Source organism: Fistularia commersonii, chromosome 7 (genome assembly GCF_037954325.1).
Source record: "Fistularia commersonii isolate RoL2024-O1a breed Wild chromosome 7, RoL_Fcom_v1.0, whole genome shotgun sequence".
Lineage (NCBI taxonomy): Eukaryota > Metazoa > Chordata > Actinopteri > Syngnathiformes > Fistulariidae > Fistularia > Fistularia commersonii.
In genome coordinates this window covers 16256353-16278559 of record NC_141290.1, presented here as the reverse complement: position 1 = coordinate 16278559, position 22207 = coordinate 16256353, and the positions used below count along the sequence as shown (strand labels likewise).

Genomic DNA, 22207 nt, shown 5'->3' with positions numbered 1-22207 from the left:
CGGAGTGATCGATTATCTGCTCCATCAAAACGGCAAACCCAACCGACGTCAGAACGGAAAAGTACGAAAATAAAATTTTGTATTTTTAGTATCCTCAAAATAGCTATTGAGTTAAACAATAGCAGTTAAATTCTCAAATTATTATGAATGTCACGGTTCAGCTGCAACTGTTTCCTACATGTACCAGTCTTTTTGAGAGAAGTCCATCAAGTTCCTTTTTTCTCCCCCCCCCCACTTTTCCTTTTGGCTACTGTAGCGTTTTCATTTCTTTTATGTAACTGTGTAAATATGTCACTTTTAATTCTAATCATTTAATTGTAATAACTTTTTACCTTAATTATCCGTCTGGATTTCTTTCTTTCAATGTATATAAACTTTCCTGTCATTGCATTTTTTTATTTTCCTTATATTCCTTTTAAAATCAAATTTCATTGTCTTTACAAGTTGGAACCCATTAATCGTTTCCCTTTTTAAACAGACAAACTCTGGAATCGCAAGCACTACATAGTCACTTGTCTGTGAGCGAGGAGGGAGGAAAAGGGACTTTCAAAGAGAAGTTCTGTACAAAATGTACTACTTTTCTCCATTGGACATTTGTCAGAAGGTTTTCAGCACGTTGTTGCTGTACCACTTTTTTTTGATAGTATTATAGTGAATCAGTTCTAGACTTCCCCTCCTTGAGCTGCCACCTTACTGTGGTGGAGTGGTTTGCGCGCCCAGGTGATCCTGGGAGCTATGTTGTCGGGGTCTTTTTGCCCCTGGAAAGGTCACCCGAGGCAAACCGGTCCCAGGTGAGGGACCAGACAAAGAGCGGCTCAGAAGACCACCCATGAAGAGTAAAAACTTTGGATCCTGTTTTTCCAGGCTCGATGATGAGTGCATGGTGGCTGCACCCATGGGCACAGCCTGAAGGATTGACATGGGTCCCTCTTCCCTTGGGCCACAGGAAGGGCCAAGGGGGTTAGGGTTAGAGTGCAGAGTGAGCTGGGCGGAGGCCGGAGCGGAGGACCTTGGCAGTTCGACCCCCAGCTGCAGAAGTTGGGTCTTGGAACATGGAATGTCACCTCTCTGGCGAGGAAGGAGCCCAAGCAGGTTTGCGAGGCTGAGAGATTCTGACAAGGTATAGTCGGACAAATCACCTCGACGCGCAGCCCCAGAGGGGCTGGACTCTTTTTTTACTCTGGAGTCGCCCTCAGTGAGAGGCACCGAGCAGGTTCACACTTCCCACCGAGTTTGAAGCGGCCAGGATGAGGATCAGCACCTCCAAATCTGAGAACATGGTGCTCAAATGGAAATAGGTGGAGTGTCCACTCCGGGTCAGGGAAGAGGTCGTGCCCCAAGTGGAAGTGTTCAAGTATCTCAGGGTGTTGTTCACGAGTGAGGGAAGGATGGAGCGGGAGATCAACAGGTGGATCGATGCAGCTTCTGCAGTGATGCAGACTCAGTACCGGTCTGTCATGTTGATGAGGGGGCTGAGCCAGAAGCGGAAGCTATCAATTTACCGGTCGATCTATGTTCCCACCTATGGTCATGAGCTGTGGGTAGTGACCGAAAGAACGAGATTGTGGATACAAGTGACTAAAATGAGTTTTCTCCACAGGGTGGCCGGACTCTCCCTTAGAGATTAGAAGAGAAGTTTGGTCATCTCAGCTCAGAGCAGAGTCGCTGCTCCTCCGCATAGAGAGGAGTCAATGAGATAGCTCGGGCATCTGGTCAGGATGCCTGCTGGACGCCACCCAGGGGGAGATATTCCGGGTATGTCTGTCTGGGAGGAGCCCACAGGGAAGAGCGAGAATGAGCTGGAGAGTCTATGTCTCCAGGCTGGGAACACCTTGGGGTCCCCCCAGAGGAGCTGGACCATGTGGTGGGGGAGAGGGAGGTCCGGACCTCACTGCTCTGGCTACTGCCCCCGTGACCCGACTCCAGCTAAGCAGGAGAATATGGATGGATGGATGGACATTGGCAGACTTGATTGTGGCAGTGCTGCTATATATATATGTATGTATGTATGTATGTATGTATGTATCTATGTATCTATGTATGTATGTACGGCTGTGGAGAGGGAGATTGTGTGGTTTGGGGTTGATACGAGTGGCCAAGGGAGAACCCTCCTGCCGTAAGGGCTGCAGTGGTGAGCCCCGCGGAGGGAGCGAGACCGGCGTGTTTTAATGAGGTAACAGAGCTGTTAAAGGCTGTGGCACTACCGGGAGCCTAGGGTCTGTTCTGGGTGTGGCCGTCCTGGACATTTGGACAGAAAGTGCCCCAGCTCACTTCAGGCTCCGGTAAACAGTTCAGGGCCTGCATAGAAGGGGATATGCGGACCCTGACAGCAGCCCCACCTGCAACACAACCCAAGGATTCCCCACCGTTGCAGAGAAGGAAGCGACAGCTGGCTCCTATGGAGGGCACAGACATACTGTTGGTGAAGGTGGGGGGGAGAATGATACATCACCAAGCTTGGGTAGCTGCAGTTCAGGACTCGTGTATACTGGGTCTGTCTCAGGTGGGGTCAAGAGGGGAGTGGTTTGTTGTGTACTTCAGCCAGGCGTTGACTAAGAGAGGGAGTACTGAGTCAATCGCAGGGAGCTCCTAGCAGTGATTTTGTCAGTCCGACAATTTAAATATTGCCTCTGTGGTTCGAGGTTCACCGTGTGAACGGTTCATTTCACCCTGGAAAGGCTCATGACGTCCAAAGAGCTGGAGGGGCAGGTTGCCAAGTGGTTGGAGGAGCTCCAGGAGTTTGACTTCAACGTGGAACCCTGGGCCGGGGCAGGACACACAAATGCTGATGCTCTCGCTCGTCGACCATGTGCAGCTGAAGGGTGCCACAATGTGAAAAAGAGAGAGAGGGGGAGGGAGCTGCATGCTGAGGAGAAGGAAGAGGGGCCCTCCGGGTGGCAGGGGGAGGTGCCCCTTAGAGACGGTGGGCACGGCAGTGTAGAGATGGCAACAGGGCAAAGATGTGGACCTGAGGGCTGCTCTGCAGTGGGTGGAGGTGCAGCAGGGGGCCACTGTGGGAAGAGGTGGCAGCAATTTCCACAACGACCAATGGGCTGTGGGCCGTGGTTGATGTGCTGTGTCTGCACCACGGCGTGCTGCAGCGGATGTGGAAAAAGTCAGCCACAGCGGAAGAGAGACAGAGACCACTTCTAGCATCTGTCTACCAATATATTCACTATTCCTTCTCTGTACATGACCGAACCATCTCAGTCTGGCTTCTCTGACCGTCTCTCCAAAACATCTAACATGTGCTGTTCCTCTGATAGACTCATTCCTGATCCTACCCATCCTGGTCACTCCCAAAGAGAACCTCAACATCTTCATCTCTGCGACCTCTTGCTCTGCCTCCTGTCTTTTCATCATTAGGTTGTACAAGGCAAAGTGTTGAAAATAAAGTGACGACATCTGGAGTTTTAAAAAGCCTGGTTGCAGATGTCTTTATTGAAGCCTTTCAATATGTTTAATCTTTTCTTTCCAGACTGACTTTTTCCTCATTTTATGTGGTATTCAAATAGGAAAGATTTTGGTGCAAACTTTAGATGTGTGTTCTGTGTTAAGATGAGAAAAGTATGCCATTTGCAAAAAAAAAACAAAACATAAAAAAACATGAAATAATTCATTTGCACATTTTCACCTCTCTTTTTTCAAAAAGTTTTGGACACCTGCCCCATAGCCTTCAAGGGGAGAAATTCAAGTCCAGTTGCCAGGAAAATATTTCAACAATAACTAACCACGATCTACACTAGGCATAGTTGACACGAATTGTCCAATGTATGTCAACCACCAGCAGTGTCGTTTCAATGAGTGGTTTAACGTCTCATTTTGGAGCAGAACCTGGAAGCACAGCTGTGCTAGTCCCACTATTTGTAGTTTCAATGCCACGCCGATAGATGGCGGTAAATCACCCGCACATTGATTAACAACTACGAAACACATTGGGAGTGGGCGAGGAAGAAGGAGGAGGAGGAAGTACCTCAGTAGTCGGTATCTGGCCGGGCAGCGGTCGATCGGTCGGTGCTGGTTCGTCTGAATCGCTGCTAGCAGCATCGGTCGGAGGACTTGTACGTTCCCGTGTGGCTGCGAGTGACTTTCCGGTCGTCAACGACATTTCGGCTCGTTGCCGTTGCGGTGATGGAACTGGACAAAATGGACGAGAACGACTGGAAGTATCACGGAGAGGGAAACAAGAGCCTGGTAGTCTCACACGCACAGGTGAGTCAGCTAGGCTAACATGATGCCAAGTTGGTTTTCTACCGACTGAAACTACGACTTAAATATCCGTAAAGGGTGTTTGTGACAGCTGAGTAAAACGTCAACTGCCAGCGATGTATTTTCCCTCGTCGCCACACGACGCGCCTCATAAAACTTGTTCAATAAGTGAAAAACGGTCTACAAATGGATGACAACCCCGAAAATACCAAACCGATGAGTATTGGGACGGCAACGCAAGATTAACGTCCACTCGGTGACACTCACCGACTGTCTGAGCCAGAACTTGTGCTAATCCAGTAGAGCTATTAGCTGGCTATACTTTTTCATTTTGTCGTTAAATACAACCGAGGAAGCGTCTCATCGCAACTTTTCCGTTGTCACGGTTGTTTCCCCGTCTGGGAGCAGGTCAATCCGCGCGAACATGGGGCTGGCTGGGGATGCGTTCACTGACCAGCCCCTCCTGCAGGAAAGAGCTGTTACCGGCCAATTCGCTGAATTGGCCCGGAGGCTTATCATCCCTCCTGCAGGGTGACGATCAGCTTGGTAATCATTCGTGACGATTGTTTACTTTGAATCCAAGAGCTATGTTGTCTTAGAAGCTACAAAACCCTGCGGGTTAGTTTACGAAAAACACCGCCTTACATCCGGAGAGATATATCAACTTCACTGTCACAAACAACCAAGAATTCTTCATTGACATTCTGATGATGGAGAACTTGACTATTTGAATGACTTGAGTTTATAAAAGTTTTCTAAAACTATGTCGCGTCTCTGGGGAATCATAACAATGATTTTAATCTGTTTTCGGTGTTTCATATATTTGGACAGTTGATCCTTGGCTCTCGATGAAAGATGAACACGTCCTGAACAAGTCACACAACATTTCAGCTCACACAGTTGGAAATGTAACAATTGAAGTGTTCGTCCATATTTTATAAACATAAACTCTTGTCACTGTGAGATTGTGTTATTTTTCTCCTATCAAAAATTGGGGTATGGGATTTTACAGTTTTTGAAATCATGGAAAAATACAAAGGGAAATCTGCCATTCACAAAATGGCAAGAAGTGCCATTAAAACTGCGACAGATTAAACACAAATGTACTGAAAAAAGATGTTTTTAAAAAAGCTCAATTAAATCATAAGTGATTGGTTGTGACACATTCAGTCATATGTCTGAGGTGTCATTGAACTTGATTTTTGCGATTATTGAAAATTTTCATTCTGAGTGAAAGAATGAAACAAGATGGCATTTAAAGTCCAGTCCAACGTTGATGTTCAGACACTGTTTCTGAATGATCGAACTTTCTGTTGCCTCTGTAGTTTTCCACTGTAACAGCGCACACACACCCACACAACATGAAAGCCTCCGGTTGGCATTCATTTATTCTTAACTCAACATGCTTGGATGCAGCCTTTTATGGGTTTGTTACAAGTCAAGCAAGTAATGTTCTCTTCTTTTATCAGTTGATCTTCCTTTTCGAAGCGTTTGTTTTCTCTAAATTCTAGAGTGTGAAGTTGTTGTGACAAAGGAAACTTGTTTTTTTAGAAAAACCTGACATGGACAAAATCAGACGTTTTGCATGCCATTTCCTCCCACCTGCTACATGTGCACTTCCTATGTTGGTGCATCATCATGGAAGAGTGGACCAGTCCTCTTGTTGTGTGTCTTTCGAACCACACTTGGCTGGCTGGTGTGTGTTAGCTTATCGGCAGAATGTGCAGTAATTGGGATCTCATGTTGACAGTGCCTTATGAGGAACAGAAATAAATGTTAGTGTTAGTCTGAAAAAAATTAGACCAACAATTGTAATTATGTGTTACATACCAGTTGCCTTCTCAGAACCATTGGCAGTAGTTTAACTCAAGGTTGCCCACTGTTTGGGATTGTGGCCTGACTGAAATTAAAAGAAACATGACACAGGATGACTTATATCATTAATATATATATTTTTTTTCTTTTCACTTCTTAGTGATTTTTTATGTGGGGGGTTGAGCAAATTTTACAGTATTTTGGAGTAATTCTAAAACAATTTCTTGAAATCTTGATACAATACAAAGTGTTTAACTTTTTTGTTTCTTGTCTGTCAAATGGTGACTTCTTGCCAATTTTCCCTTTTTCACTTCACATGAAACTACTGAAAAGTAGTTTCAGTAAAGTAAAACTTGCACAGAGACTCTGTGACCTTAACATCACTAATCTCAACTTTAAATGTAAAAATGGTAAGATTTTTCAGTTTTATTCTTGCTTTTCTGATATTCGCTATTTATCATCGAGGTAACCAATGCCAACTTCCAAAGTAGTTGATGCTACTTCTTTAGGGATTTACTAAATTTAAGATAAGTTATTGGTAATACCCTCTGTCAATGCTCTGATCACAAGCTAAAACAGAAAATTATCTGTGTCTGTATGAAGAAAGTAGTTTTACATTAAAACAGAAATGTTACAGTACATATGAATATATGGCCATGACTTCTTTTTTTCACACTAAAAGAAACACGGATGCTGAAAACAAAGTGAATTTTGCAGCTCTGAGATCAGCTTGTATTTTTTCCCCGCCCCCTCAGGTATGTGATGATTAGGGTGTGTCTCCTGCCTGCTGGAAATGGATTTTCTGTGGGGGATTTTAAGCAGGATGTTCCACCTATCCTGCTGTTTACATTGTAGTGGTTTCTCCACGGATGTTCCCTCTCGCTTCAAATTGATTGCTTTTGCTGCAGTATCAAGTTTTATTGTGTGCTGGTGGGGAATAACCCAGGATAACACTGCATCCCCTCAGAGACCATTCATGCCAATCATTTTTTTCAGTTTGCATTTTCTGTCAAGATTCCCTGCCTGCGGCAGCTCGCAACTGGCAGGACTTGTTAAATGAAGGTCTGACATTTGAACAGCTTCAGTTTATTGCAGAGGGAGCAATCATCTGCCTGAGCCAGCCATGTATTTCAGTTGTTCCTCAAAGTAAAAAAATGGGGCTTTTAATTTCTTATGCACATGAAAAGATGGCTTAAATTGGTAGGAAACACAAAAATCAAAATATTCAAATAGATAGCTGGAGTATTTTCCATGCCTCAAATTAATTGGAATGCCAAACTGGGGGTTGGGGCCTGGCTCTGTTTTGTTTATTAGGGGTCATACAGGGTATCAATACCACAATATTTGCAGGTATTTATTCTTGCAGTGCTATATGAGAAAAGCAATGGCCAAACAGCAAGGTTTTCCTAAATCAAAATCGAAATGATGAAACTACCATTACTATGAGCAAGGAATTCTGATAGTATCATAACAGTCCCTTTATGATCTTGACCCCCATGGTAAATCTGTCTCATCATGTTTGCCCTTGGAATCGTTAAATGCTGCTCTAAAACCCAAATTGTCATCTCGGGTGAACATATATGCATCTATCTGACAAGAATGAGGGAACATTCGGCTCAAATGAGTTTCTGGTATGTATTGTGTATTTCTTTCAAACAGTGGTATCTTTAGGATCCTTGAATCCTTTAGGACTTCTACGCCTAGACTTGATCGACTCAACAGGCAAAGCCATGGAGTTTTTCCATTCCTGTTTGATGTCTTTTGCCCTAATTTGTTTTGTCTCGACTTTCAGCTGAGTGACATGGAGGAGACACACTGAGAAGTGACAACTTGTTTTTCTTATTGCGTGCATTATCGTGTATCACCGGCTCACTTTGTTTCCATCAGTCACTCAGCCTCACACTGTCAGTTAATGAACATACAGAGAATGTATATTGCATTTTCAATACGGTTATATATCCTTATGCCTAATTAGGTATATCAGATACACAATTCATGATTTAATTTTTCGGGTTCGGTATATGCTGGTGCTGTTCGTAAAGGTGCTTGACTTTCAGTTTAGTCATGAACTCTTCAACATAAATTTTCAATGTTCGGGACAAAAGCTGATCTGGATGTAGACGGTCCAAACATATACCACACTATGTCTCTGTTAAGTATCCTCATAATGACCAGCTCTGGCTAAATCAATGATTTATCCAGATGTTCCAGGGGCCTTGGTCATTAAGACGACCTGAGTCATCCAATCAAACTGATTTCTTTTAATCCAATCGATCGCCTATGTTTTGTTGCAGCTCTCAAGAGTATTGCGCCTGCTCAAGTATCCAGCTGAGGACTCGGAAAACCCCCCGCAGGTACTCTACTGTTTGTATGCACTGTTACATGTGTATGCCTGCTGCAAGCATCTGGCAATGAGACTAAATATCTGGATGCAACATGTAACATTTATTTAGTTTCAATGAGTAAACTGGTCACCGGTTTAGGGCTGCCCTCAATGGTATCATTTGAAAATCAGGACAAAAAACAGCACAGTAGCTTTATCATGACATGTTTAAATGAGGAAATTGATGGCTTCTAAATAAGAACAGTAAAAACAGATACTGTTTTGAGCTATTTGTTATTTTATGCCTTATGTTAGAGTTTGGTAGTCAGAGGCCAAGTGGGGGTCTTCTTCTAAAAAAAGCAAAGATAAAAACTTAGATTGCAGAGTTCCCCTTATTTTCCAAGTGTTTAACTTTTTGGAAACCATTTCCTTCCTTCTTACCTTCCCTCACATTTTACTTCAGGTCAAAATGCTACATCGAATATAGCCCCTCCATTTGACTGTCTCCATGATCTCATGGTTAAAAAACATTGTTTTTCATTTTCAACTAATTCACTGACTTTAAAAATAGGTAAGAGCTGTTCATTTTTTTATATATATATATTCTTTAACTATTTTTCAAGTAATATCTCTTGAAAAATTTCAGTTGATACGCTGTTTATTGGGTAATTTTAAGTCCTGATCAGTGAAAGCCATATTAAACATCAGAAACATGTTTTGCAATTTTGGTGACTGATTTTTTTTCTTTTACTTTCTTATTTTCAAGTACATATATTCTAACTATTACTTAGAAATAATCAACTACAACTGTATCTAAATAATAATACAGTTCAGTTAGTCATGTGTAAAAAAAAAAAAAAAAAAAACTTTCATGTACCAGTGTCGTGGCAGGTGATGGTGTTCCTAGTTCAGCTTCTAAACAGACACAGACTCGCTGACACTGTGTTTAACCGGTTCCCTGTCCTATGGGCTCAGTTACGTAACTGAAGGCTGCTGTCAGAAAGAAGTATGAGTCAGGGTGGAGTATTGATGGGGATGGGTGTCTGTGACAACTGCCTCTTTCAGTGCCAGCAGAACATTCAGCAGCTTCGTAGCTATCAAGCATTTAAAGGAACAAAAGTTATATAGTGTAACTCTAGCCCCCTTGTTGCCTATCATGGTGAACTAACCTATTTGTGTGAGAGAGAGGGATCACGGTAGTAGCTGTGGACAATGTAGGACTCATCTCAAGCCTTCTTAATATTCATTTGATGGTTGTCTTCAGGAATATCAAGGACCAATTTAAAAACAATATGGCGGTATCCTCATAATTAGTTGTTTCATTGTTGCCATGGTAATTGAACTCCTGCCGAGATGTGTGACATGCAACAGCCGTGCCTCAACTGATCCTTGGGTGACTATCTTGGTGACCTCAGAGGCTAAAAATACAATTTGATATTTAATTTCTTGACAGGGTTTAACTGTTTATGTGTGTGTGCGTGTGCATGTCTCCCTCTTTCAGACAGCAGAGCAGGCCTTCAGGCAAATCCAGGATATCGTTGACTTCAGTTCAAATGTGATGAGCAGCCTGCTGGGAGAGAAATTCATCAATAGCGGGGTCAGATACTCAAATTGGATCCTCTGCTTTTCGTGTCATTAAAACCAGTTTAAGAATTATATGTCCAAATGCATAGAACGTCACCAAGGAGCACAGCTGCCCCTTGGAGGCTTAAAAACGTGCAGAAATATGGTTTCAGACTGGTGATCAGATGAAGCTGAAGAAACAGATGGTCATTGCTATAATAATATGGTTGTAGTCTTCAAATGCGATAACACTAACAGGCCTGATAGTGTTCCGGTCGCAGATTTGACTAATGCTGGATTACGCTCTATCTGCAGGAAGTGGTTAAACTGCCCTTGGAGTTTGTGCGTCAGCTGTCAATCAAAGTACAGCATCAGAGACCTGGTGAGAATGAAACATGGGAAGAACTCTGGCGGACTCGTCTGATAACATGAGAAACAACCAAGGGATTAATGGTGTATGTGTGTGTTTGTTTGCACTCTTGCCAGATTGGCGCTGTGATAAAGTGATGGACATCTACAGTGGTTGTGCTCTCTGTCTGCCCAATCTGACGTCTCCGGTTCTCCACCAGCCGACACTCACGCCCACACTCTGTGTGGAAATTAAGGTGCACAAATACAACGCATTCCTTGGTCTCATGCTCCAAGATTTTCAAAACCTTGTGAAAGACATTAGACAAAAAAAAAAAAAAAAAAAAAGATTTAGCATTTTTAGAAAAAACACACCTGCTGATTGGCTCCAAATGAAGGCTCAAATGCAAAACATTTACTGTAATTTCCAGACTATTGAGCGCACCTCAATGTAAGCCGCACCGGCTAGCCGATAGCTATCTTGGGCTTCCTCCTTCGCATTAAAAACCATCAAAGTTGTCTTCTTCGGTGTTGGAGTTGAACGGACTCAGAATTTCCCAGTCATTTCATCGGTCCGATGTGACGAGGATAAATGTTTTAATGCCGTGAACCCCCCCCCCCCCACACACACACAAATCCATGTTGTGGCCACATTGTTGTTTAAGTGCAAAAAGTTGCGGCTTATCGTCTGGAAATTATGGTATCCAAACAAGAACTAGATCTCATTTCATGTCTGAAGTAAGACAAGTATTACCGTAGTTTAGATTAAACTACGGTAATAGTTCACCCTAGTATGAAAATTCAGGTTTTATGTGCCCACCCCCCTTGCAGAGAGGTCTAGAAAAGTGTTTTGTTTACAGTTCTGAAGTTTCAAAGCAGCTTCTCTTCAATTGGAGAGTTATCTCAACAAACCATAAAATACCTCCAAACTAAGTTTAGCACAATTGGTCTGTGAAAATCCATCCTCAATTCAGCTTCACGTCAGATTGTTGAGACTCCTTTTTGCAGCAGTTGTTGGCCCATGTTCTCATACGGAAAATTATCCTCATCTTAATTACAAATTTTTGTTGAGTCCAGGATAGGACCATGAAACAGGGCCTTGAAATTTGTCTTGGTACATGGTGCCTGCCGTAGCAGACGTGTTTGCTCGCTCTGCAGTTGCATGCCAGCCCAAATGCGCTGTGGACAGCAAAGTAAGAATTTCTTCATACAGGGAACTACGTTTCCACACTGTACATATGACAATAAACGGTTTTAATCTTGAACAGTTGCTAGTCTCTCCAGTTGTTTGGGCAGAAGCTGCAACACATTTTCTGCGAAACTTGAGGAGGAATTTGTGGATGGAAAGATTTTCACCTGACCTAGAAGCATTGGGTTGTGTTGACAAGGACCTTTTTAGGGGACCTGTTGATTCAATAACTCCACTGAAATGCCTGCTCTTAAGCTGCAGCCGAGTTGCGTTCTCTTAAAGTCTTAAACCTTAAACTAACTTTCTGAATAGATCTCAGCATCGACTGACAAAATGTTCTCTTCAAAACATTTCATCAAAAATGTTTTGATTGGAGTTTAACCCATTAGTCGTCATGAAAACACAAAGTCAGCAGTAATTTAAGTCTATCCAGCTGTTTATATCACAAGAAGTCTAAAGTGGATACACACACTTCATGAAGGCAGCTGCTTGCACCATGTGCTCGGTTTAGACAGTTATTTTAAATCGACAGTCGTCAACTCCATCAAGCTGATAATTTACAACTTATGTCAAATATAGTTTATATAAATCTGTAACAATTTATTTTTGGGACTGTTCAGTCATGTGATCGATCTGTGAATACTATCTTCAGTTATACACTCACACGGAATCATGCTAAACTGTATGTGTGTCTCTGGGAAGCTCAGCTGCTACTTTGTGTTTGTATTTCAGCCTAAATGCGGCTTCCTGCCATCAGCCAAGCATGTCAGCAGAGATATCAAGACCAAAGTGTGCCGCTTCTGCATGCACCAACACTACAAGGTAACTATCATAAACACAGCAATTACAGTGCAGTTACACAAGTCTGCAGCACTCCGGGACAGAGTGTAGCTCTTTAGATTCAGTTCTGTCTATGACCTTTTTCTTATTACAGGTAGCCAATGGAAAGTGGAAGCGACGCAGTCTTTACTGTCCTCTAGACCTTTTCTCAGGGTGAGATTGCACTAATACATCAGCCATTATCAGTTCATTTACTGAAGTTTAGGAGTAAAATGACAAATGAAATATCGGGTTTCCCCAAACAATAATTGCTATTGCAATCCTTTCCGTTGCTATAGTATTATTAAATATTATTACCTATAACTATAATCAAAATATCTGATAATGTCAGTCTTCTTAGGGCCACAAAATAAGTCAAATAAGTTCCATTCACAATCATATTTTATAGTTTTATGATAGGATATGTTCAGATTTGCTGAATAGTGAAGTGAAACTACTTTCTGAGCAGGAAAAGAGAAAGGGAAACATGAAGAAAAACTTGGTTGAAAAAAAGCCCATCAGACGGATCTCTTTACTGGTACATGACCACCTCTTTAAAATCATTGAATATTCAACAATCATTAGACAGACCGAACAGCTGCAGGTTATTCCCCCTCCCCCCTATTTTGCTTCTTGAACAGAACCTGAAAGCAACACCAGCTCGGTTTTTGCATCTTAGAGAACAAGAACAGTGGACGAAAGCACAGTTGACAAATGTAATCACCACTTTGTCATTGATTTGTTTTGAAATGTTAGTAATTTATATTTTCTTCATTAATGATATTTTTTTTTCTACCTCAGTTGTGGTACTCATCCCAGCATTCATTTTTCCAAGTTGACCAGCTTCAACAAGATTAGCCTAGGATTAAACATTCTGTGGATATAAATGGAAAAATACATCCTGCATAAAACAGGAGGCATTATGCAGATTAAATCCTAATCCAAAAAATTGAAAACAAAGCTCCTTAGAGCAAACAAAATCTACAAGTCTCTTTTGACCAGAGTCTATTTTTGAAGAAAGGGTTTTATACTCAAAGCAACCAAAAATGTTTCAAAAATAAATCTTACATTGAGTCAAATTGTCATTTCTACATTTCTTTAAAAAAAGGAGGCTACTACTGCTACTTGCATAGACACACAGCAGTGGCTACAACACATTGCTCAGTGCTGCTGAAACTGCTTGTACGTCACATTGAACCTGCTCCAAGCTAAACATCATGTTCTTTGCTTTTTTTCAGTAACAGACAGAGGATGCACTTTGCCATCAGACAATTGATAGAAGAGCCTCAGAATAACTTTAAAATCTTCAAGGTAACACCACTGCTGTCTCATAAGTCTTTGAAACAAGCCTCTAGTCCCCAACTACATAAAATCTCGATTACTCTCATCCCCCAGTTCACCATCTTTATTTGGGCACACATTTAATCACAAGTCCTCTGGAAATGCTTGATACGTTGAACTGGGCAATGAAATAACTTAAAATGGAACATGGGGGTAATTACGTCATTTTACATACCGGTAATTGTATGTGTGTCTCTTGGTTTCTTAGGGAGGTCAGTGTATATACAGCAGTAAGGAGAGTGGCGATGACTCCATGGACCTCAACTCATTGCTGCACCATCTCAGACCCTATTTCATGTGCGGAAACAATAGAATCAATAGTCACATGACCTGCAAAGCCATTCTCAATGAATTCATCCAGGTAAATCCACACAAACCCAGTTTTTTTTTTTTTTTACTGCAACCGGAACTCATTTCATGGCAGCATGACATGATTCAGGATTTTCACATGTCCTGTGAAATTGTTAGTCCTCAATGATCCCGCAGAAAAAAAACCCAACACAAAATGTCCATGTCATTAGTTTCAGCAGGTCCCGCATAACCACATAATTAAAAAAAGGCAAAAAGATTTACTTATCCTAAAAGAACTCTATGATCAGTGCTCAAATGTGTTTTATCAATCTATCAAGTCTTAAAATGCCTTGTAAATCGGCTGCAAATATAGAAATGTGAAAAAAAGAAACAATCAACTAGAGAAAATAGACGCGTTCCCTTGTTTTGGCCAGGACACAGGAGGCAGAGCACTGATTGTCACTTAGCATTGAAGAGGTAAATTTTGCAAATACAGGACTATTCGGGCATGAACGTACAGCTTCTTTTAATATTATCTTTGATATAAATGTTAAATACAGTAACCCATTGGTCCTTTTTAAAATTTAAATGTATGCAATAAGTGCAACCCTCATTCAGAAAGACTTGGCTCATCCAGGCAGGAATATATTAGTCTTTGTACCTTGTCCCCCGTCAAACAAGTTTTTTTTTTTTTTTGCCAAAATTGTCCCTGGAGATCGATCTCTACAAAAAGGGCGAGAGCTCTGCAAACTTGTCTCAAAAACAGTCTATGAAGCCGGCTGGTTTGGATCCAGTCTAACCCTCCTGTTCTCTCCCCAGCAGCACCCCTGGGGGAAAAGTCTTGGAATTTTGGCACAAAATTGCGACCTGAAATAATCATCATTATTTGTGATTTCAAAATGGAACAACAGTTTTCATAAGCTGATTCTGCCACAGGAATGTCGAACAGTAACTGGTTTCTACAGGTCCTGGTGAACGCGCTGCTGAATGGAGGAGGAGGAGGGGGAGGAAGCGCAGTGACAGACAGAAGAGGAGAGGGCCGGACCTTCTGTGAGTCGAGCCTGTTCAAGGAGAGAACTCGACATGGTTAGCAACCACCCGTATTTCTACCCGTCTTATGTATTTTGGACTTCTCACATTCATTCATCGTCAGCATCTTTACTCTGATTCTTACCTACGGAGCTTAAATCCTGTTTTTGTTGGTAGAGACAGATGATACTGGACAGACTTTTGAACTGCGTTAACTTACGGTTGAGGTCGTTTTAATGCAACCTATAGTACAGGATCTGCAAAAACAAGCTACACTGATGTTACCATTTGAAGAATGTCGGTGTATCCTTAGACTTTGAACAGATGTTACATTCTAGTCAGAAATGGAGATTAGCTAAACATTGCCATACAAAATATATGAAATTATCAAGACATTATTTGGGTGTTTGGAAGACTTTTGAACATTTGATTTTGTTAAGTCATTCACACCTGAAACTAAATAATATAGTGCCCATCGGTTTATAAATCAAACGGTTAGTGACTGATGTTCTGCCATTGATGTCATTTCAATGTCAAAACAATGTTGTGAACTGTCTTGGACCATATCTTTGACATGAAGAATTTTAATACCTCAATTTCTCAAGTCAGTGAAAATACACGGAAGCTGATATAAACGTTGGTTTAAATGACAGTTCCTTTAGTATTAGAATTTTTCAGATTTTACCCACTGTAGAATCTGAAGGTGATTTGAGAACAAAGATGAACTCCTCACTTATCTGCACACAGGCTCTCAGGGTTTACCCAGCGACAGTGTTTTATATAGGATCCTTCAGACTCAAATGTTGGACAACTTGGACATAGAAGGGGTTTATCCTCTGTACCGCCGAGTGGAGCAGCATCTACAGGACTTCCCCAAGGAGAGGTACAACATCTCTTTTTTTCAACATTCCTCAAATTACTCAATTTTTAAACATTAACTGTCTTTCTCTGCGTCAGAACTCGTCTTCAGATAGAAGGTCCGTACAATGAAGCCTTCTTGGAGAGGCTACAGAAATGTCTGATGGAGGATGACGGCTCTGTGGAGTACGCAGTTGACAAGGTCAGGGTGATGTAAAGTCTTCCTACCAACATAGAATTTTTTCTTTTCGAATATTTGACCTGATTTTTTTGGTCCAGAATAACAGCAGTGGGTAATACCTTGAAGCCTGACGATAACAGCTGTCCTATAACTGTGTTCCCATTTCAGCTCCATCAGTACCGTGTCGCAATGACAGCCAAGGATTGCTCCATTATGGTCGCCCTGGTGCCTATCAGTGATGAAGAGGATAATGATGAAGGGTAAATGAAGTTGATAACTTTTCGCATGCAGTAAAGTAAAACCGTCCAGAAGGTAAACTGTACAGTTGGGAGTCTCCGTCAATCCTTCTCCTCTCTCTTTCAGTCTTTCCAGTCAGAAGAGGCTCCGGGACATCCTCTCCTCAAAACCTACTACTTTCTCTTACTTGACTTCCATTTTGGATCTGGACCCAAAACCATTTGAGAGTATTCCCTGCCAGTTGCGTCTGGACCAGATAGTAGTCTCATACTACCAGAGAAGTGGTGGAATGTTGCCAAAAAGCACTTTGCCATCACTGCAAGGAATCTTTACAGCTTCAGAGCGAGATGAATGCACGCTGCTCTTCCATCCTGTGTGACCGGTCAGTCGAACTCAGAACACCGGGACTCCAGAAGATCAGCACCAACTGATGCCATGTGGAGGCTAGAAGTCTAGAATCACTTCATGCTGCTCAGCAACGATAAAGTTTGCAGGATGTTGTCTCTAAATCACTCTTCAGAGACATTCAGATGTTTGTCACTGATTCTAGAGTTGCCGCCATGGCAGCTGACTTCTTACTCCTGGCAACAGCTGTGTTCTGTCATGATTTATATTTATTTGAAAACTTAACGGAAGCTTTGCTCTTTCCTTTGGTGGTGGCAGGTTTGGATTAACTTCCTGATAAGTGATGTGGTTGCCTAGCAACAATCTCAGATCCCTAATTGTTCTCTGTGGCAGTACTGCTGACAGTGAGGTGCCAAAAAGAAATCAGAGTGGGGGTTTTAGTGAGAAAAGCAGGTGGTTGGTTTTGAGGTAAGTTGTGTTGTTGTTTCCTAAATGTATGCAGGACCTTTGGTAGGTTTGGCACTACTGTATCACAGTGGCGAGGAAGGACGAAAGGTTCAGGTGAACAAATCGGATTTACGCCTCCTCTAAATGGTCTGAACTAAGTGTAGGGGCCGAGGCTTTACCCACGATCCTGTGCTTTGTGTTAACGTCACACATTTTAGGCATATTAATTCTGATTGAGAGACTGGCAGCTTTGGAGCTCATCACTTTTAGATGATGAGACAAAGTCCAAAGTGAGGAAATGCTGATTGGAGATTAAAGGTTGGTGAACTGGAAATGAAAGGCATTATTTACCTCCCTCTTTCGTATATCCTCTTTTGGTGGTGTGTCAAAATGTCAGAGACCAAATGTAAGTGATTATATTTTTTTAGTTAGAAGATGTGTTTAAGGGGTAAGTTCACCAAAACCACAAAAATAAAATTGAATACAAACATTACAGTGTTTCTGTACCAGGATACAGTGTATTGTGGAATAATCTGGGTTATACATAAGAGCTAAACGTGACGGATCCATGAAAGATCATCAGCTCTACCTGAACTGTCAATTGTATTGTCGCTTCTACATTCAAACATGTTTTGAAGAACTGAGTATGTACAGTTGACACCAACTACAGTCTATTTGTTGCAGAACAGCTACATTCGCTCATATATGATTATGCAAGTTTATATATACGTGGCCCCTGTAATTCTGAATTGCAACCCCTAACCAAGCAAATTTTGTTCAATTCTTCAAGCAAATACAGAGGTGGCATGAAACAAACTTTAGTTTTGAATCTTTTGTGAAAAGGATTCATTTTCTAACATTTCTTTATTTGCTAATCTGGCGATCTAGGGCATTTAACGGTTACATGATGCTTCTGGTGGTGAATAGCCTCTCCAAACTAATTTTTACCCACCCTGGAATTGAGATTTCACAGCCTTTTAGGTTCAGTAGGAATGAAGTTCATGAATGGGAAGGCTAATGTGGCTGCACACTATCAGAGGATGGTAAAAGTGAGGCAGGGTGGTTCTGACCACCACAGAACAGCTCCCTCCTGTGTTTTAGACAGTGTTTGTCTGCTGCTCTGCTTTTTTTGTGCCATAACTGGCTATTTGTATTTTTTTTTTTTAAATTCTGGTTACATTTTCTGTTCGGACTGGGGGGTGAAGTGTGTGTGTGTGTGTGTGTGTGTGTTGGGGGGGGATTTTTAAATGAAACACAAAACACACAGCTGAGAGCTCATTTCAAAGCTGTTTTAGCCGCAGCTTTGAATTTTTGATGACGAAGTGAGGCTCATCAGGGTCAATGGGTTCAACTGAAGTTGCACTGGATGACTTGGGTTCCAATGATCCAATGGTTTTTCTCTATTTGGTGTAAAGGTCACAGGGTGGCGATGATGTCAGTCCTCTGGACACTGAGACTCCTGGTGAACTGATAAGTGGATTTACTCACGGTATATCTCCTATTCAACCTCCAGTAGAAGCCAAATCAGCCTCATGATGTTTTTAGTTAGCTTCAGTTAGCACTCTGATGTCATAGGTTGAGCCAATCAAATATTCGGCTCATTGCAGCAGCAGGATGAGTCAGAACAACCTTGACTAAATAGTAAATACTCGCAGCTCACTTGGTTGTCAAGGTGAAGGTGGGACAGATTGATAATTTCACCTCTGACTACTGCAGGGATAAAGGTGGAGAGAGGACAGCAGCAGAGCGAAGCGTCCAGCGATTATTTTAATGTCTGAGCTGAAGACAGGTCAGACAGTGTGGGGGGGATGAAGGTTATTTCTGTGATACAAAGATCTGGACACTTTCAAAGAGCAGTCTGACGTCAAAACAACATTAAGGTTCTGAACAGTAGAACATCTTTATACACCACACAGGGGTTCGTACTGGTTGAAGATGATCACTAACATAAGTCTCGTAATTAATTTACATGTAATGCTAAATAATGCAGCATTTGAAGTGATAACACGTTATATCCAGTGGGAAGGTTTCAAAGTTTTTGCACATGAAATGCCTCTTACAGATATTAGCTCTGTGTCGACAGCTTGTAGAATGAGTTTTTCTCCTGTTAAGACATGTTCTGGTTCCTCCCTTACTAGACTTTTCCAACCCTTAAATAACAGACCAACATGTCCCAACCTTTTTGTCTGCACACAACCAGCAAGACAATTTAAAATGCAAACCTCAATTCATCTTGTTGAAAAATCAAGTCGCATACAATAGAAAATGAAAATTCCCGAAAAAGATTTAAGGAGTATATGAATTAAAAAAATGATGACTTCTATCAACTAAGAATTCAGGACAATTATGAGTCTTCTGTTTTAGCCCTCTGAATTACACAGGTATCGGTGTCTCCGACTTCTGACTTTCCATCTCTGATCAGACAGCTTTATTCCCCGTTGTTTTTACAGTTGAATGGTTGTCTCATATTTATGATTTGCTCTGCTGAAACTACACAAAAAAAATATTCGAGCACTGCATTGTGAATGTAATTTTCCCTTCTATTCGATGATAATTTTGTCAGACATAGAGACAGCTGAGACTTGTGTGATACTGATAAAAGTCCTAAAGTATTTGTAATTAAAGCTGAAAATAATGAACAACGGGATATTATCATGAATTAATATTAATGCCCGAAGGATTAAGAGTAGTGTGTCCAGACCTCTGTCTTCTTCAGCCAGAGTGGCTTATATCTGGACTTGGGTTGATCTCTGCCTCCCCCTGCTGCCTCAGTGTCAGCCTGCAGAGACATCACAGCACTGTGATCCTTACAGATTTGTATTAATTGCATGTGTGTAAATATTCGAGAGAGAAACTATTTGGCAAAACTACAGTCTGGCATTTTGTATTTAAATTATTTATTTTTCTAGATTTTGACCAATGAGCTTTGCTCTTACAGCTGTCACAATTAAACTTTCTATTGAATAAAGGATTTCTAAGAGACTAAACCCGGAAAAAGTTACTGTCTTTATTTCCATGTTTGAAAAAAAAAAAGAAGAAAATACACAAACTGCTTGGAATATTCAAGATTCCTGTGATTTGGCAGAGAACCATTTTTTCAGTTCATTGTTAAACATGCAGTGAAAGACTGATTGCCCTGATGATAGATTCGAGTGCAGCCTCAGGTCCAAGAAGCCTTAGTAGGCTGTGAAAACTCTCAGCATTGCCTCTCAATGCCTCAGACGGAACGATCTCCAGTGCTGCAGAGACAAAACAGGTAAAGACACATTATCTCATAAGGATACATTTTGGAAAAAGTAAATTCATATGTATGGAATAGTTAGATTTAAAATATACATTTTTGTCCATCCATTCATCCATCCATCCATTCATCCTCCCCTGCTTGTCCAGAGTCGGGTCGCAGGGGCAGCAGCCACAGCAGTGAGGCCCAGACCTCCCTCTCCCCCGCCACATGGTCCAGCTCCAGGCCAGCCTGGAGACATAGTCTCTCCAGGGTGTCCTGGGTCTTCCCCGTGGCCTCCTCTCAGGTGGACATGCTCGGCATACCTCCCTCGGGAGGCGTCCAGGAAGCATCCTGACCAGATGCCCCAGCCACCTCATCTGACTCCTCTCGAAATGGAGGAGCAGCGGCTCTACTCCAAGCTCCCCCCACATGACAGATCTTCTCACCCGATTTCTAAGGGAGAGGCCGGCCACCCTGTGGAGGAAACTCATTTCGGAGGCAGCTCACAGAAGGGTATATTTTTTGTATTTAATGACAATTGGCAATTTATGATCGAGGCCGATTCCCGGTTCAATTCCAACAAGGGGACATTTCTGTATGGAGTTTGCGCCCAGGTATCTGTGTAGGTTCTCCGATTTCCTCCCACATTTCAAAAGCATGCAGCAGGTTAATTTGGAAAAAATTAGTGAGTGAATGGTTGTCCATCAGTATATGCGGCCCTGCGATTGACTGGCGACCAGTCCAGGGTGTACCCTGCCTCTCGCCTGATAACAGCTGGGATAGGCTCCAGCATCCCCCGTGACACTGAGTGCAGGCTAAGCGGCAGACGATGGATGAATGGATGGATTGCTGGAGAAACGTTTCAAGGGCAGTCTAATTGTAATGCTTATTATAGTTTGTGCTCCAATAATAGAACCCAGTGCTAGTGTATGTATATAATGTTTTACAGGTAAGAGAGTATTGCCATTAATAAAGTTGAAGCATAGTGAGCCAGAGGTAAACTCTTAGTGAATTTTTTATGTTTCACTGATGGTCGGTCTCAGGGAGTTAAAGGAGCATCTCACCTCTCTCAGGAATCTTTGTCAGCAGGTCAATCTTTGCGGTCACCTCGCCCTCTCTAGAAACCTCCACTAACCAATTAACGAAAAATATGCAGCTAGAAACACAGAGAGACAACGTTTGGTTGAAAGTAGCAACACTATTGTTTTCAGATGTATTTCAAATAAGAAAAAAAATCTGTTTTTAATTACCCCGGAAGCTCAGGATGTTGCAGGGCCATGACCTCTGACCTGCAGCCTCCGGGAAGAGATACAACAGAGGAATATTTGGCCTGTAGAGAGAGAAAAAGAGAAAAATATTTTATTATTCAAAATGAAGCTATGGTTTACAAATTACACTCATGAAAATGAGCTGTGATTTTTATACAAATGGTTTTAGGCTTGATAGAAAGTATAGGAGATGCTTGGGATGTGAGGTTCATTCTCTACTCTGTCACATGACAACAGAGGCCTATACTTCTTATATTAATCATTATCAAAGTACAAAATGTCTACTAGGATAATTGCCTGCGGTGGGAGGATTTATCAGTTTGTTTTTTCCATGTTTTTGGATGGTTTAATGTAGATACTACGTTGTTAAATAATGTGATGGTGTGACGATGTGGAGAATAAGAAGATATATCACTGACATTTAGAGTTGAGACAACAGTCATCTAAGTTCACAACCACACCTCATCATCATTACAATAACATTGTTCTGAAAGCAATTTTCAAAATTATTTTCTCAATTAAGGCATTTCACTTTTAGTTATGTGAGTCGCTTTGGATAAAAGCATCTGCCAAATGACTGTAATGTAATGTGTTACTTTATTTTCACTGTTCAAATTTTCAGTGTTTTGCACCCACAGTCACAAGCAGACACTTTAGTACCACTGTTTATTTCTGTTTGCAAATTTGCCTGCAGGGGGCAGTACAGCCTTTATTTTATCAT

At 41.7% G+C, this 22207-nt stretch overlaps 2 protein-coding genes and 1 long non-coding RNA gene across 3 annotated transcripts in view; 1 reads left to right on the top strand and 2 right to left on the bottom strand.

Annotated features, from left to right (window-relative positions):
- Nucleotides 1-3073: 3073 nt before the first annotated feature.
- Nucleotides 3074-4597, bottom strand: LOC147232905 (uncharacterized). Its single transcript, XR_015106416.1, has 3 exons — nucleotides 4477-4597; nucleotides 3974-4137; nucleotides 3074-3095 (listed from the first exon to the last, which is right to left on the bottom strand). It is a non-coding gene; the product is annotated as an uncharacterized LOC147232905 (long non-coding RNA).
- On the top strand, nucleotides 3990-19982 carry ippk (inositol 1,3,4,5,6-pentakisphosphate 2-kinase). The gene is made up of 14 exons (XM_086150052.1): nucleotides 3990-4212; nucleotides 8319-8378; nucleotides 9849-9944; nucleotides 10226-10292; nucleotides 10397-10515; nucleotides 12180-12269; nucleotides 12382-12440; nucleotides 13505-13577; nucleotides 13816-13968; nucleotides 14864-14984; nucleotides 15675-15810; nucleotides 15885-15987; nucleotides 16135-16226; nucleotides 16330-19982. Exons 1-14 carry the CDS (start codon nucleotides 4132-4134, stop codon nucleotides 16580-16582), a joined length of 1503 nt encoding a protein of 500 aa, XP_086006178.1. The 5' UTR covers nucleotides 3990-4131; the 3' UTR covers nucleotides 16583-19982.
- A 121-nt stretch (nucleotides 19983-20103) lies between these two features.
- cenpp (centromere protein P) overlaps nucleotides 20104-22207 on the bottom strand; it is a 79606-nt gene continuing 77502 nt past the window's right edge. Inside the window, exons 7-9 of the mRNA XM_086148999.1 lie at nucleotides 21469-21548; nucleotides 21283-21374; nucleotides 20104-20234 (exon numbers count right to left, since the gene is read on the bottom strand). Coding sequence (XP_086005125.1) covers nucleotides 20104-20234; nucleotides 21283-21374; nucleotides 21469-21548 — 303 coding nt within the window. The remainder of the gene's footprint in view (nucleotides 20235-21282; nucleotides 21375-21468; nucleotides 21549-22207) is intronic.

Coding starts and splice junctions, on each gene's coding strand:
- ippk (XM_086150052.1), top strand. CDS start 4,132: ATGGAACTGGACAAAATGGACGAGAACGACTGGAAGTATCACGGAGAG. Junction 12,270..12,381: donor GCATGCACCAACACTACAAG/GTAACTATCATA, acceptor TTCTTATTACAG/GTAGCCAATGGAAAGTGGAA. Junction 12,441..13,504: donor CCTCTAGACCTTTTCTCAGG/GTGAGATTGCAC, acceptor GCTTTTTTTCAG/TAACAGACAGAGGATGCACT.